The following is a 14,875-nucleotide window of genomic DNA, read 5'->3' as shown; positions in this document are numbered from 1 at the left end:
AGTCTCTAAGCACTTCACTCTGGTGCTTAAAGAACAAAGCGCTAGGATTGGATATCATAAAAACAGTTTCGGGATCCTGACCACTGCGCAGAAATCCAGGCGGAAACAATGCAGAGTAGTGCTCCTCAGTGTTACTTTTGTTATCATTAGTAATGTTAAGCATCAAGAAAATAAAACACGTCATTGCACATTACAGCCGTCGAGAAGCACGGCTAAACTTTGACACTAGAGAATTGAATAACCTGATGCTACATCACAAACAGCTTCTGGTGTGTATCTATTTCGAAAGGTCTTTACATACTCAGTGAAAACTCCTTTATTCCTGCCCAGTGACTGTTTCAGGTTAGGTGACGAGTTATGGCACGAAGGGCGTACAGAAGCTCAGCCTGCATACGAGCTTCCATTAGGAGCAGATTGACGTGAACCTGTTAAAAATTAAATCAGCCATTTAGTTCACTTCCGAATGCAACATCACTTAGTCATTTAGGCTACAATCTCTAAACCTCAGTAAAGTATCACTGCAAGAAACTAGGTCCTTGCTCCATGTACCCTGCTGCAGGACTCGAGTTCCTCTTGAGGCAGCTGTGAACTATGCCAATACTAGAAAATGTCTTAGAACTGCAAGGAATGAGCCTCAGGTGCTGCTTTGAGCAGTGTTCCACCTAAAAAGTCTCAATAAAACCATTTTTCTATACTAATACTACTAGTTCTTTATGAATTATATTTTGTTTTCTTTACTACCACCTGTGACTGCAACACAGGAGCACAGAATAAGGAACGTTTTTTGTGCCAGAAAGGTTAGCAAGCACTGAACCCTCATCAGGAAGCATTTAACTTGGATATCTGAATACACGTTCACATTTTCACTGATGAAAAACACCGTAAAGATTATACATGTATGACTTTAGGTCTTTTTTGATACCCAAATCCCACGTGCTGGCGTAGTTGACCATTTTCGCATTCGTAAGTTTACCACTTTCTTTTTTTTTACAGTTGTCATTTCAGTTTTATGGAGAAGTCACTCAAAATAATAATTAAAAAGGAATCCGTATTTCCAGTACTCTAACAAACCTTTTTGTAAAGCTGGTATCTAACTCTTAGTGAATTCACCTTGTTTGCTTTTCTCTGGTTAAAAACAGCTCATTCGACAGACACTGCCATTTTTACTGTATTTTTTTAATATTTTCATTTTTAATACGCACCTTCTCCGAGTGCTTGAACTGACGCCAGTAACTGTCGTACATGCGCTTGGTTGTTCTCTCTGGGTAGCAGGTCACTGTCTTTATGTAAACCTTCAGGCTGCGTTCAAGTAATTGATTAACTTCTCCATAATCATAGTCATCATACCTAAATAACAGAGGCGATCATTCTGTTAGATGTAAGTTTTTAAAAGCGTGGTCTTTTGCGGCATCATTTTCTTAAATCTGGGAACTGAAGCATTTATTACACGTGCTAGAAAACCACGGGCTAACAGAAGATCTGACAGGCTTAGTACTAGGATGTTGCCTTTTCTGTGCAAACGCTACAGGCTTCAAAGAAGACGCTTCTGTAACGTTTTCCATCCTGATTCACAATAATTTTCTCTCCAGTGGAAGCAAAAGTTACACTGCTACGCCAGCAAAACCACTCTAACCTGCAGACTGAGGGTACCATCTCCGCTTTAACACACCGAGTTTAGAATCACGCTTTTCACACGGCTCATTTTTCACTCTGTTTACACAGTTTAACATGCACCCCCCTAAGCCAGGGGGCTTTCATCCCTACCTGATTCCATACATACAGTGGACATAGTTAAATAAAGCTCTTCTTAGCGTAGTTGTATCAACATCTTCATGTGTTGCCATAGTGTTATAAGTGAGGTTATATACCATCCGAAACTTCTCATCCAGGAGATGCCCAATATCAGAATAAAGCCTGTTTACAAGGGAAAAGCCATGATTTTCCCAAGTATAGTCCTGCAGGAAGAGAAGGAAATATATAAATGTATAAATGAAATGAAGTCCCTATCTGTTCCTCTCTACAGCTCAATAACTTTTGTTGTCTGCTAGTTATAACTTTATTCTCCTTAAAATAATTGAATTTTGAATCCTTCACCCATATCACCTGCTCCATTCCCCCAGGCTTCTTGACAATGAGTTATCACGCAGCAACACCCTACCTCCAGCTGGATGTCATTAGCCTCCAGGAGGAGAAAACTCCAAGCTTATCCCTGAGGTGTTGAGGCAATTTTCCACTGCCTGCTGTGACACTCCAACTAGTGTCACATGTGGGATGGGCCTATAAATCTAAAAACTTGTTCCTTTTGGAGGCTTTAATGCTTAGTTCTGTACAGAACTGGAGTATTTACTTCCAGCCAGGATGTACCATTACTGGGTAAAGTGCTGAACCATCCTCGAACAAACTAATAAAATGCAGGCTGCTTTGGTCTTAGACAAGTGCTTGGATCACAAGGATAAAAGCTTGCTGGCTCCTATCAGGAGTGGGAAATCTTTGCAGAGCAGTGGGCATGGCACCAGCAGTGGAGAACTGCCCTGCTTCAGAGCAGCGTGCAACCACTGCCCACGCTGCGGTTACACCAACACGTCAGTTTGTGCCCGTCCTTGGCAAGTGTTTGGTCATTCAGTCACTGATACCACCTCTACAATTGAGGGCATCGCCTCCACGTGACCCCTGCCTTTGTTTCAAAAGGTGCTGCTGGGCAAGGGTCCTCACCCAGGTGCTCTAGAGCACGTCTATGGGACCGGCTCCCTGGTGAGGATAGTAGGGAGGAGCAGGGAGGACGGTGTTCTGTGGCCTAACTGAGGCATTCACTGACATCTGAACATGCCACAACACCACACTTGGCCTCCAGCTTCCAGCCAAAAGACCGTAAGGCTTGTGAGTAACAGGCCATGCCCACCAGCCCTTTAAAGGGGTCCAGGATATGTGGGGCATCACAAAAACCTCTGAAAACCAGAAGCCCCAGGAGGGTGAAAGTGTTGCTTACTAACAGCAGTTGATCCATACTAACAACTACATAAAAATTAAAAAATTTTAAAGACATTTTACAGTGAATGGAATACCTTTTCCTATTACTAAATCTAAACCCGCAGAGGTGAAATAGCCTTGTTTATCAGAATAAGGATTAGATTTTTTGCAGGGATTGGGGATGCTGATGCAATTTAAATAGCATTAATAGCAGAACATTTGGGAGGCTGTGGGTATATACATCTAACTGCTATAAGAGCAGCACACACTAATAAAAAGTTAAATTATCAAAAGTTAAATTATCAATATACATCTAACTGTTTAAGAGCAGTACATACTAATAAAAAGTTAAATTATCAAGGTGACTCCTTTGAATGTAGGCCAGAAGATGTCTCACTTATTTAAGAGCAGAGATGTTTTAGTTCCAATTTCAACTTCTCCAGAGCTTTTTTTCCATGGAAGCCTGCTGCTCCTAAAGCGGTTAAGCAGAATGTTTGATTTATAGGCACTGCCTCTGCCTTATTCTTTTTGGCAATATCTACCTATTTCAGGCTCATATAAAGACCACAGAGCAGATTACCCAGATCAGCAGAGACTGCTACATGGCTAAACACATTTCCTGAGAGTGATTATGGATTCTTAATTTTACAGTCGTAGATTCATCTTCTGACCATGAAGTTTTCCTGTACCCACCGTTCTTTTTAATGGAAGTTGTCTGATTTGGTTTAAGATTGCCTCTATTGCTCACAATTTATTACTAGACTACTGATTAATCTACTCTATAAACTGGAACAGAATTACCTACAATGTCCCTCCTGTTATATGTATTACGAAGACATGCATGAGTCTCGCCATGGCAAGAGAGGCCAATATGTGAGACAATGTACAGGTAAAATGCTGTTCTTTCAGCAGCACTAAAAAGAAAATATTAAAAAATAGCCAGAACCTTCAGTGATCATATTCAAGAACTTCTTGTATTTTCCACCGTTCAAAGTCCAGTGATTTGGTGCATGTACGAGAACGATACTTATCAAATCGCTCTCACAGACATATATACATCCGTGTATTGATAACCACAGGATATGGAATACTTGATAAAATGACAGGAAGAAAGAGTTCTTTCTGTGGATTTTTACTACAACATCTGGAGGGATGGAGGAGAAATTCTTTCTTTTCAACCTTTCACTTTTATTCCAGATTTAGTGATACGCTTTACTGTTTTCAAACATTAATTCTGGTAATAATCAGAATAAGACTGAAAGCTAAACATTCCCTTGTCTAAGACTTACCAATAGTAAAAGACTCATCTCAGGTAGATTTATGGACCAGGACAAGATAAAAAGCATACAACAAACATGCCTCACTATAACCACTTTACACTCACTCACAGGCTGATGGAGTTGGGGTTATTCAGCTTAGAGAAGCGAAGGCTCCGGGGTGACCTAATAGCAGCCTCCCAATACATGAAAGGGGCCTACAGGAAAGTTGGAGAAGGGCTTTTTACAAGGGTCTGTAGTGACAGGACAAGGGGTAGTGGCCTGAAACTGCAAGAGGGTAGATTTAGATTAGATATAAGGAAAAAATTCTTCACCATGAGCGTGGTGAAGCACTGGAACAGGTTGCCCAAGGAGGTTGTAGATGCCCCACCCCTGGCAGTGTTCAAGGCCAGGCTGGATGGGGCTTTGAGCAACCTGGGCTAGTGGGAGAGAGGTGTCCCTGCCCACAGCAGGGGCATTGGAACTAGATGATCTTCAAGGTTCCTTTCAACCGTAATGATTCTATGATTCTATTTACCCTGTAATGAGATAGACAAACATTCTTTCAGTGAATGTATTTTAAAGAGATGGTACCTGAGCTCTGAACGTTGGCAGATGGTCTTCTCCTCGCCTTGCAAAGTCTTTGTACCCAAATCCAGGATCTTCAATATAGCGAGAGACATCTGTAGAAACTATTTCGTCATCAAATGCTGTGAATAAAACCCAAAATGCTTGGCTTTAGGCAAGTATATGATCTAGCACCAGCTTTCAGGTACGACTCTACTATAGGACTAGAGAATAAGTTTAGAAGTTGTGCAGAGGAAGTGCATGGTACAAAGGAAAGAAACATTTCAATTCCAATCTGCTTGTATGGGATCCATCCCGTTCACTGAGGCAAAATGTCAGCCTACAGCAGACACCTGATGTACTTCTACAAAATGGGAGGAGATGGGTTCAACTTCTGGCTGGAGGTGTGCTTTTCTCTCTGTTGACTTCTGAAGGAGGCTAGGTACCTTAAATCAGTAAGGCAAATCCCATTAGTAAAGTCATTGCACTAGGACAAGAAACAGAGAAACACACCCTTGACAAAAGGATCGCTACACTGAGCAGGTATGGTGTCAGGAATTACACCAGCTGTGTTCTATAACCTGGAGCACGAGCAACCAGAAAGCAATGCAACACTGCACCTGGAAATATCAGTTGAAGACTACGTGAAAGCAAAGAGCTCTACAATACATCGGGCTGAAATTCAGCCAGAAGCTCACTAGTAACTAAGCATCTTCAAAGAGCTCCAAAACGTGTCACTAAGCAAGTGCAGGCTCTCTATCAGGAATCAGTCTTCCCCTCCCGAATAAACAGGTGGCGTGATTGTGTAACTACCTCTGCAGAAGTCGGCTGCTGCATAGCTGACTGCATTTGACCCTGATGTTAAAATCCTGGCTCCCCTCCACATGCATTGACAGAACAGTTGCCATATGTCCACTGTTAGCACCTTGAGAAGTCAGTTAGTCAAAGAATTGCAGAAGTGCTTTATCTCCTCTTTGCCTCATTAAACAATCAAAACATCACTGCGTAGGGAGAAGCTTGCACAGCATCTGCTACAGCAAATCCTCAGTGAAGAATAAAAAACCTGCACACTCCTCTCTGCTGACAAGGACTGAATTTCACGAAAAGGTAAAGGTCTGACACATACAGACTGTCAGCTCAAACCAGCAAAAGGCAAAGAAGGAGGAAAGTCAACAAAAACTGTCAGCAACCCCATCAAAAAAGCCTTTCTGTCCCAAACAACATTTCTTCCTTCTGTGCCAGAAGTTGCAGAGACTCATGGAAGTCTTGATTTGATAATGAAACTGCAACAGGTGTCAGTTTATCTGCACTGTTGATACTGTCCGACCCTCCAAAAAAAAAACAGATTAAGAATGAACAATGTTCATTTCTTAAAATCCAGCCATGACATTCTCTTCTTTCAGAGATTCTGCATGTTCCTAGGGAGCCACAAAACAATCTCTCTGCTGATCCACAACACATTCTTTTTCCCTTTTGCTCAAAAGCTTCGATACCTTCAAACATGTCTGGTCTGAAGCTACCAAAATCTAAATTCACAAAGAACTGTCAGGAAAATATGAAGCATTTTATGAGTCCCTTCCTAAAAAAACACAAGCTATCATCTTCAGGTAGCCTCTACTACAAAGAAACAGTTGGAGATTCTGATTGTCTTGGTAGTATTCAACCCAAACTAGTTTCTGAACTGAATGTCGTATCTGAAGGCTACTTACCAGTGTTACTGAGCACCTCAGAACCTAAACCACTGAAATGTTACTGGATATTGACATGAATGAATGAATTTGAAGATACAGAGCACATGAAGTAAGAGAAAATTACACTCAACTTTTAAAAGACCTACATGCTTTGTTTTCCCCCCTAATATACAAAAATCTCAATTTCAAGTAGCAAAAAGGATGGTATCATTTGCTAATCAAGGAATCTTAAGCAGATGAAGCAAGGGACAGGACCACCCATTCTGCACTCCCACTGCAGCAAGAGCCAGAATAAAGAAAAGGACAGAAAAAGTTCTAGGCACTAAACTGGCCTCAAATGCTTAATCCTTACAAAGCACAAACAAAAGGAATTGGAAAAACACAAATACCTCCACTAATTACTAGAAGACTCTCCTTCTTTTCCTTCTCAAAGCGAGTTGCCATTTCTTCCTGAGAGGCTTCTTCATCCTCTTTATCTTCTTGTAGCCTCTTCATCCTTTCCATTAAGGCCTCCAGCTCACTTAAAGAATCTGCGATCTGCAAAAACACCATGACATTCTGCAAAATTAGAAGATAGACAACGTGTGTCATCTTCAGATTTCATGCTTGATGACAAACGTTCTCGCACACAGATAGCAGCAGCAAACACAAAAACTCAAGCCAGAATGCATTCCGACACACAAGAGCGCAGGCAAAGAGCTTCCAGGAGCCAGGAGGAGGGAGCTGGGAAGTGTTACTCTAACCTACCGCAGTTATCTAACAGTGGAAGAGGTGGTGTTTGAATGTGGAAAATCAGAGTTGCTTAAAATACATATTCCGCCATGTAGATGGCTCCAGAAAAACCATCTGTGTGCTCTACGTGTATCAGGAGACAACTTTTAATATCAAGGTATTTTTTTTCAGTCTATTAGTGATGCAAAATATGGTTCTGAAGAGATACAGTGCAACGCTGCAACGCAGGAACACAACCTGAGACAGCAAATCAGTCTTTGCTTTTTCTTCTCATTACACATGATCAAAATGACCACTGTGCTCACCCTTTCTCTTGCTTTCGTGAAGTAAAAAGGCCTCTACTAGAAATACATCAAAGTTCGAGGTTCTGTGATCTGTTCATGTGATTCAGATTTTTCATAACATAGACTGAGTGGGTTTTGATTTTTCATCTTTTCCTTTTGATTCTGCTCTTCTGCCCATGGCTCTAAGTGTTTTTTGGAATGCTGCTCACTGCTTTACAAGCAGCAGTCAGCAGCAGCACTTTGCCCGCTACAAATGAGACTACGACACTCCAGAGATTTGAGCTGGCATGTCTTAGAGCCCAGAAAGTTAAGATACAGCAATTAAACTGGCTGATCACAAGTTCACACTGTACTGCTCATTTTTACAAATATATCTAGTAATTCTGTTCATAATCCCAATCTTCCATCAGATGTGATGAGTCTAATTCATCAATCAGCATTAATTCAAGGACATGGTTTCAAAGCATTCTAGAGGCACTTGCAGAAAAAAATTCCACATTTAAGTTAATTAACCAGTAATCAAAGTTCTCTGGTGGTTGATTCAAGACTGGAATGCCAGTATGAAAAAATTAAGTAATTTCATTTCAGACATTTCCTCCTATCTACATCAAAGCATTTCAGAATTGATCTGTTCTCTGACTGCAGGCCTTGAAGTCTAGATAGATAAATAAATAAATAAATAGTTGGTCGCTGTTATTATCATTGTCATTACTACTGCTTCCGTTTCACACACACACAGAATCACACACAGAATGTCAGGGGTTGAAGGGACCTCAAAAGATCATCTAGTCCAGCCCCCTGCCAGAGCAGGATCACCCAGAGTAGGTCACACAAGAATGCGTCCAGGTGGGTTTTGAATGTCTCCAGAGAAGGAGAGTCCACAACCTCCCTGGGCAGCCTGTTTGTTTGGTTTTTTGGTTTTTTTTTTCCCCCCCATTTCTTTTTTCATTCCATATTAGGAACATGGATTACACAATGGTCCAGTCAGCAACACATTATCTGGAGAAACTGGGACTTGAAGCTTTCAGCTGAACGCACAGTTTTAGTCTCATCCAATGGTTTGTGAGGTTAAACATCGAAACCACACTGCTCTGACTACCACCCACTGTTACTGTGTGGTTTTCAATAGATTACACTGAAAACTGCCATAGTGAACTAAGAGTTACCAGACTCAAGTATTCCAGTAAAGCAGAGAAAAACTTTCGAATTGTCCTGAAATTTAAAGAGGAAAGAATGGAAAAAAAGTTTTCTAATGCAAAACAGAGGCAAGCAAAAGAATCTTCTTGCAACACTAACCCCAAAGTTGCTACTCGTGAGGGATGCATTTTCTATGTTGTTGTCATTGGCAAGATCACAGACACAGAAGTTGTTGACTGCTATAAGTCTGACTCCATTAGATGTATCCGGATCTCTCTCTGGATTAATGCCGCTACCAAACACAAAACTTGCCAAGGCATGATAATGTGCCAACAGGACAACAGCGTGCACCAGCTCAGGAAGAGACCAATTATTTTCCCCAGTCTTGACAAGTTTCTGAAATGAGAATAAGAAAACGGTAAATAGAAAATTCCTTTTGGCCCCCAGCTTTTCTATAATACATGATGAATTTTAAAAAGGGATCAATTCCTTTCCTCCAACAATACCGTATTCCTCTTGCACACAAACTCTCACTGGATAAAAAAGAGAGACACTTAACACACTATCTCTTTTCTTTTGGGATTTTATTAGCCAGCACTATTCCTAAAAAGTAAATCTTGTTGATTTTGTCACGTAGAATAATTTACTCGCTTATTCAATGCTCTAGTACTTCCCTGCATTTTTTAACTCAACGTAAGGAAGCCTAACCAGACATTTGTGTAGATTTTAGCAGTTCTTATTACTAGACATTTACTTCTATTACAGGGCATGACTTAACAGGTACCTGAATGTGCTCTTTCGTGATCAGCCAGGGCCGGTGTGCAAGGAGCTTGTTTATTTCGTTCAGATTTTTCAGTCTTTGGGGAATGTATTCTAAACCATTCAACCACTCTGCAATCCCGCCAGTCTTCAAAAACTCATCAACGTGCATATTTATTAGGTAGGAACACTGATGTCTGGCAGCAGCCTGCAATAATTAAACACCGAGAGAAAAGGGCAGCACATTAGCGTGTAATCTGATATTGCCGTGGGTGCAAGACAGGGTACTAACCCAAAACAAAAATACTACTTCATTCCAGTAGGCTGTGTTTCATATTGCAGTGGATCTCTAAGCAGTACGGAGGATGCTCCAGTAAAAATACATTTCATTACTCTGAATCACAGAATCTACTTCAGGTTGGAAGAAATCTCTAGAGGAGATCTGGTCCAACCCACTGCTCACAGCAGGGCTGACTTAGATCAGGGTGCCTGGAGCCTTGTCCACACAAGATCTCCATCCCAGGAGATCACACAATTTTTCTTGGCCCCTGCTACAACATCTCAATATCCTCATGGTTAAAATTCTTTTCTTAGCATCCACCTGGAACTTGTTGTGACTTGAGTTCACTGCATGTCATCCTACTGCTGCGCCCTGATGGGTAATATCCAGAAATAAGGTTACACAGTTCTAACTGCTCTCTGTAAAACCTCATTCTTAACGGCATAGAAGTGTGTCGCTGTGAGAAACAGGGAAACATGTTGCCAATTCTCCCTTCTCACTGAAAATCTTCTGGCTAGGCATGCTTTATTCTGATGAAAATCAACTACAGAAATTCACCCTCTGCCAAAATGTCACACTAGTGTCTCCTTTCTAAAGTATTTTTTCTTTTTTTTTCTTTTTTTTTAAATACACAAGTCAAGGTCGCAGCAGAAAATACACCGTCTGTTTGTACATACCATTATAGCAATGTAGTGCCTATAGGGCAAAGGGAGGGGCCCATCCATGCGCAGCATATAGAACTGGCTGCGGAGGAAAGACTCCAGGTACTGAGTATGGATACTCATCACCTGTGTGATGTTGTCCAGGCGACCAGATGTAGAGTATTCTTCCACAAGAAGATTAGTACGTTCATCCAAACCATTTGCTTGCATAACCTTAGAAAGAAGATGGAAAAAGTTAACAGAGAAAGTGATTTTTCTCTAGCTTTCTCCCTGGAGAGAACCGTACTGCGGCATGAAAGCACTGTGTGCTTGTGTACAAACTGCAGGGCAATGCTGGAGATCCAGATGTAGATTTGTAAATACAGGTGACTGCATGACTGCACAGGGAGATGCTACTTGTATATGACAACTGGAGAGCGCTTTACACTGTACCTGTTACTTTAATATGTTTCTATGAAAACAAAAAGCATTTTCCAGTAGACCTTTCCAAAACAGTTAAACTTAGAGATGCTTCAAGTCAGACCTGTACAGAGAGCTGGAAGTAAGCAAGAGCTAATGGAAGGTAAAGTCGTTATGGAAGTCAGCCTGTACAGACACACACCACCCGAGCATTCAGCCCCAAAACGAATTTCAAAATTAATGGAGAGGAACTGGGTTATGTAACCAAATTATAGAAACAGCCTGGCAATCTACTCCTTCTGTGCTTGTATAATTGAAGAGGAGATCAAATGCTAATTTGTCCATAACATTCAAGTATTATTTAGGATAGGAATTTAATGCTTTCTTTAAACAAAAGCTGTTCTTTAATTATTCCAACCAATCCAAACCTTGGGCACAAGATGAAATGAAACAGTGAAAGAGTAAGTAGCTCTTGCACTGCAAGCCCTGACATAGTATTAGTGCTATTACTCAGTGTTTATCACCCAAGAATGGCCATTCTCAACATGTTCACCACTGAAGTTACAAGCACAAGGCTAGAATACCCAGCATTTATTCTGAAATTCCAGCTGACTATTGCAAACACCACAAAATGAGAAAGCATTTAACCTGGTTTATTGCACATGAAGATAAAAGCGCCTAAACCAAAGAAGACACAATGCTTTTGCTGAAATATTCTATTTAAAATACATTTTCCTTCCCTGTGATGGGCTGATGCATGCACCACACCTCAAATATTTTTCCATTAAATCTTATAGAGAAGTTACATACAAAGAAACACAAAACGACATGTTGCATCTTCACTTCTCACCACTTTACCTCCCTGTTTTAATTTGTGGGTCCACGAAGGGAAGAAGCAGCTATGCAGTAAGGCAGCTCTGTCATTTTTACATGTGCAGTTCTTCACTGTGGCAGCTTTTCTTTGTTTTGTACCCCAAATGACACCTCCTCAGTTTTCCATAAGAATGTTTCTACCTTCAGAAGTTTATCCACACATTAGAGATCATTTTATCTCACTTATTACTTACTGTATGTCCCTCGCTTCACTCCAAGGAGTCCTCCTTACTCTCCAACAACTGTATCTCCCCTGTCTCATTTAGTAGTTTCTTAGGAAAATCATACTTTTCCTGTCTCTGATAAGGTTCCTAATCTTCTCCAACCTGTCAGGAGTTTTCCTTGTAACAGGTACAAGTTCTGGAGAATAAATTCTGCCGACAAAATTGAAATATAATCCTGTAGGACCACACTGCTGCTATGTCTGGCATAGCAACATGCTGCATTACTGCTTCTGAGGCGCTTCTCCACCTATAGCACTATCCTCTTCATACTGTGTATATATTTCCTCTTGATTTATTACCATACATGGATCCACAAACATGTCTTTTAATCCGGCTTGTAGAGCTGTACGTCACTTTAACGTGAACCTTTACAACTAAGTTGTTATTGCTCTGTCCATATTCTTCCATTACGACAGTAAAGCAGGCTTTGACATGAGCATTGTTACTATCAAGATTTGTGAGACATTCAGTGCATTACTAATCTCTAACTACATCCTTCCTATCCACTGTATCCTTTCATGCCAAGGAACGTGGGAAAAAGGCAGTAGTTTGCTTAACAAACAATATTTAACATTTGTTTCTGACACTGAATAGCTGTTTTATCCACACCCGTGCAGGTTCCCTGCTTGTACTGGGTAACTGCTGGGCTTTCTCCTTCCTGAGAGCTACTCACTGCTTCCTCCTGCTCCTCTGACTGCCCTTACCAAGTGTAGTAGCTGTGAAATAAATTCACTGACACTTCTCTCAAAACACATTATCATTTTAACTACATTTCTTTTTCTACTTTTTAAATAATTACTGACTCTATTATAAAAATTAAGTCACTACCAAGTTTGACATCTCAATTTCATCTCATATTTCATAAGAAAGGGAAGTCCTCTTCACAAATTCGACTGAACTCATTCTGCTCCCCTCTTCCCAAGCCTAAAAGACTCTTTTTTATCTCTGTTCCTCTTTGCTTCATTAGGTTTTATTGTTGCCATCAGTTACTCTCTCACTTTTTTTAAATTCGTTTTGCCAAATGGAGAGAGACTCAGAGGACATCCCCCACTAGATCAGGCTGCCCAGAGCCCCATCCAGCCTGGCCTTAAAAACTTCCAGGCATGGGGCTTCCACCACCTCTCTGGGCAACCTGTGCCAGGGTCTCACCACCCTCATGGGGAAGAACTTCTTCCTAATGTCCAATCTGAACCGACCCATCTCCAGCTTCAATCCATTCCCTCTAGTCCTGTCACTGCCCAACATCCTAAGAAGCCCCTCACCAGCTTTCTTGTAGCCCCCTTGAGATACTGGAAGCCACAATAAGGTCTCCTCGGAGCCTTCTCTTCTGCAGACTGAACAGCCCCAACTCTCTCATTCTGTCTGCACAGGAGAGGGGCTCCAGCCCTCTGAGCATCCTCGTGGCCCTTCTCTGGACACGCTCCAGCACGTCCAGAACTTTCTTGTTTTATAGTTGGCCACTCCAAAAATAATAAATAACAATCTGTGAAGACTGAAATCACAGAACACCACCACAGAAGCTGCAACTCAAGGCTTAAGCAGAAATCTTCAGTCTGAAGTCAAGCTGTACCTTTCAACCATCAATTCTCTCAAAAGTCACAGTTAAGGTCTGAGGAGTTATTCATATTTTCAGGTTCTCTCAAAGTGAAGGTCAGACAGCGCTCTGAGAGCTCTACAATCATGCCGCTGCAGCACTGGACAGGCGTCCCCCTGGGCCTGCCATTAAGGGCAGCAAGTGATGATACCCCAGGAGGAGAGCAGAGCCGGCACTCACGGCGTCTCCGGGAGCGCTGCTGACTGAAGAGACGTCAAATGGCACCACCTGTGTGAAAGGGCTGGCTGGTTCTTACCCACTGGAGCCTGCTGCAGAGAAACCATCACTTTTGCTCACAGAGGAGCTCATCCAGGTACCACAGGATGAGCAGGATTGTAAAACTGTCCTTTGCTATTTCCACGCTATAAGCTATTGGCTGCCCATCGCAGCGAACCGCAAACTTACTTCATTCTCGGGTATAAAGGCACTTGGTCCTCTTGTCAGTGGTGGGGAGACTTGCACTCTTTTTTCCTGCAAAACAGTCACAGAATTTGGTCAGTGTCAGGCATAACGTATTAACTCACTTTAGCTCGCAAGAGGAGATCTTAAGGGCCTGGGTCCAGTTCTCTTCCCAAGGCCACCTGAGGAGGTGAAGCCACCGCACCCCGTTGGTTAGATCAGCTTTGCACCCCTTACACTCAGCACGAACGAACAGCACCGACTTTAGCAAACAGGTAAGACAGAAAAAAACCCAAAGAAAAATCTAATCCCAACTGGTTTAGAGACCAGCTTGAAGGCAACAGCAATAGAATATTCATCTCAATGCTAAAATTAGCCATTTGATTGAACTGAAGTTTGGAAAGCAGAAGGGAAAAAAAGCCACACTTGGGAGTAAGTAAGACACAGAGTAGCAAGACATTGTTTTCTTCAATATCAGCATCTAATGAGATTCTGAGTGTGGAGAAGAGTGTCAGCACTTTTTGTGCCAAATATCGGCATAAAAAGCACAGCCCTCGCAAACCAGTGAGACTCAATTAAAGGCCTGTTCTAGAAACTCGACAAAGAGGCTGCCTTGCTCCGCTGCTGAGAGGAGACACCACAGGCAGCACAAGCCTTGGTGCATAAAGCCCAGCTAGAAGTCATCAAACACCCTTTGAGGATGATATATTTAGTACAGAGCAGACCAATAGCGAAACAAGAGCCAGAGGACTTTTCTGATTTATTAGGGATAAGAAACTGAACTAAGACAAACTGTGGAGGCTCTCAAAGGTCAGCTGGGCTGAAGGGGACCTGGAGAGGCTGCCTGCTCCCTGGGTTCACCACGTCATTCCTGACCAGTGTTGGCCCACTCTCCTCTTTAAGACCCTCCTGGAGGCTCTTCTGTCTCCCTGCGTCATTTATTTCAGTGACTAACTCCTCAGATTGTTAGAAAGCTTTCCTTGTGTCTAATCTGAATGTCTCTTGCAGTAATTTAAAGCAGCTGCTTCTTGCCTTTTCTTCTTTTCCTCTT

General features: G+C 41.8%; 1 protein-coding gene across 1 annotated transcript; it reads right to left on the bottom strand.

Annotated features, from left to right (window-relative positions):
- Window positions 1-338: 338 nt before the first annotated feature.
- On the bottom strand, window positions 339-13,890 carry LOC104275963 (sestrin-3). Its single transcript, XM_009872080.1, has 9 exons — window positions 13,831-13,890; window positions 10,351-10,548; window positions 9,419-9,601; window positions 8,794-9,030; window positions 6,877-7,018; window positions 4,818-4,933; window positions 1,765-1,955; window positions 1,203-1,347; window positions 339-425 (listed from the first exon to the last, which is right to left on the bottom strand). Exons 2-9 carry the CDS (start codon window positions 10,543-10,545, stop codon window positions 339-341), a joined length of 1,296 nt encoding a protein of 431 aa, XP_009870382.1. The 5' UTR covers window positions 10,546-10,548; window positions 13,831-13,890.
- Between the last annotated feature and the right edge of the window lie 985 nt (window positions 13,891-14,875).

This window comes from Apaloderma vittatum, unplaced genomic scaffold (genome assembly GCF_000703405.1).
Source record: "Apaloderma vittatum isolate BGI_N311 unplaced genomic scaffold, ASM70340v1 scaffold8216, whole genome shotgun sequence".
Classification (NCBI taxonomy): domain Eukaryota; kingdom Metazoa; phylum Chordata; class Aves; order Trogoniformes; family Trogonidae; genus Apaloderma; species Apaloderma vittatum.
The sequence above is the reverse complement of the archived record's forward strand: the minus strand, read 5'-3'. Positions and strand labels throughout refer to the sequence as shown.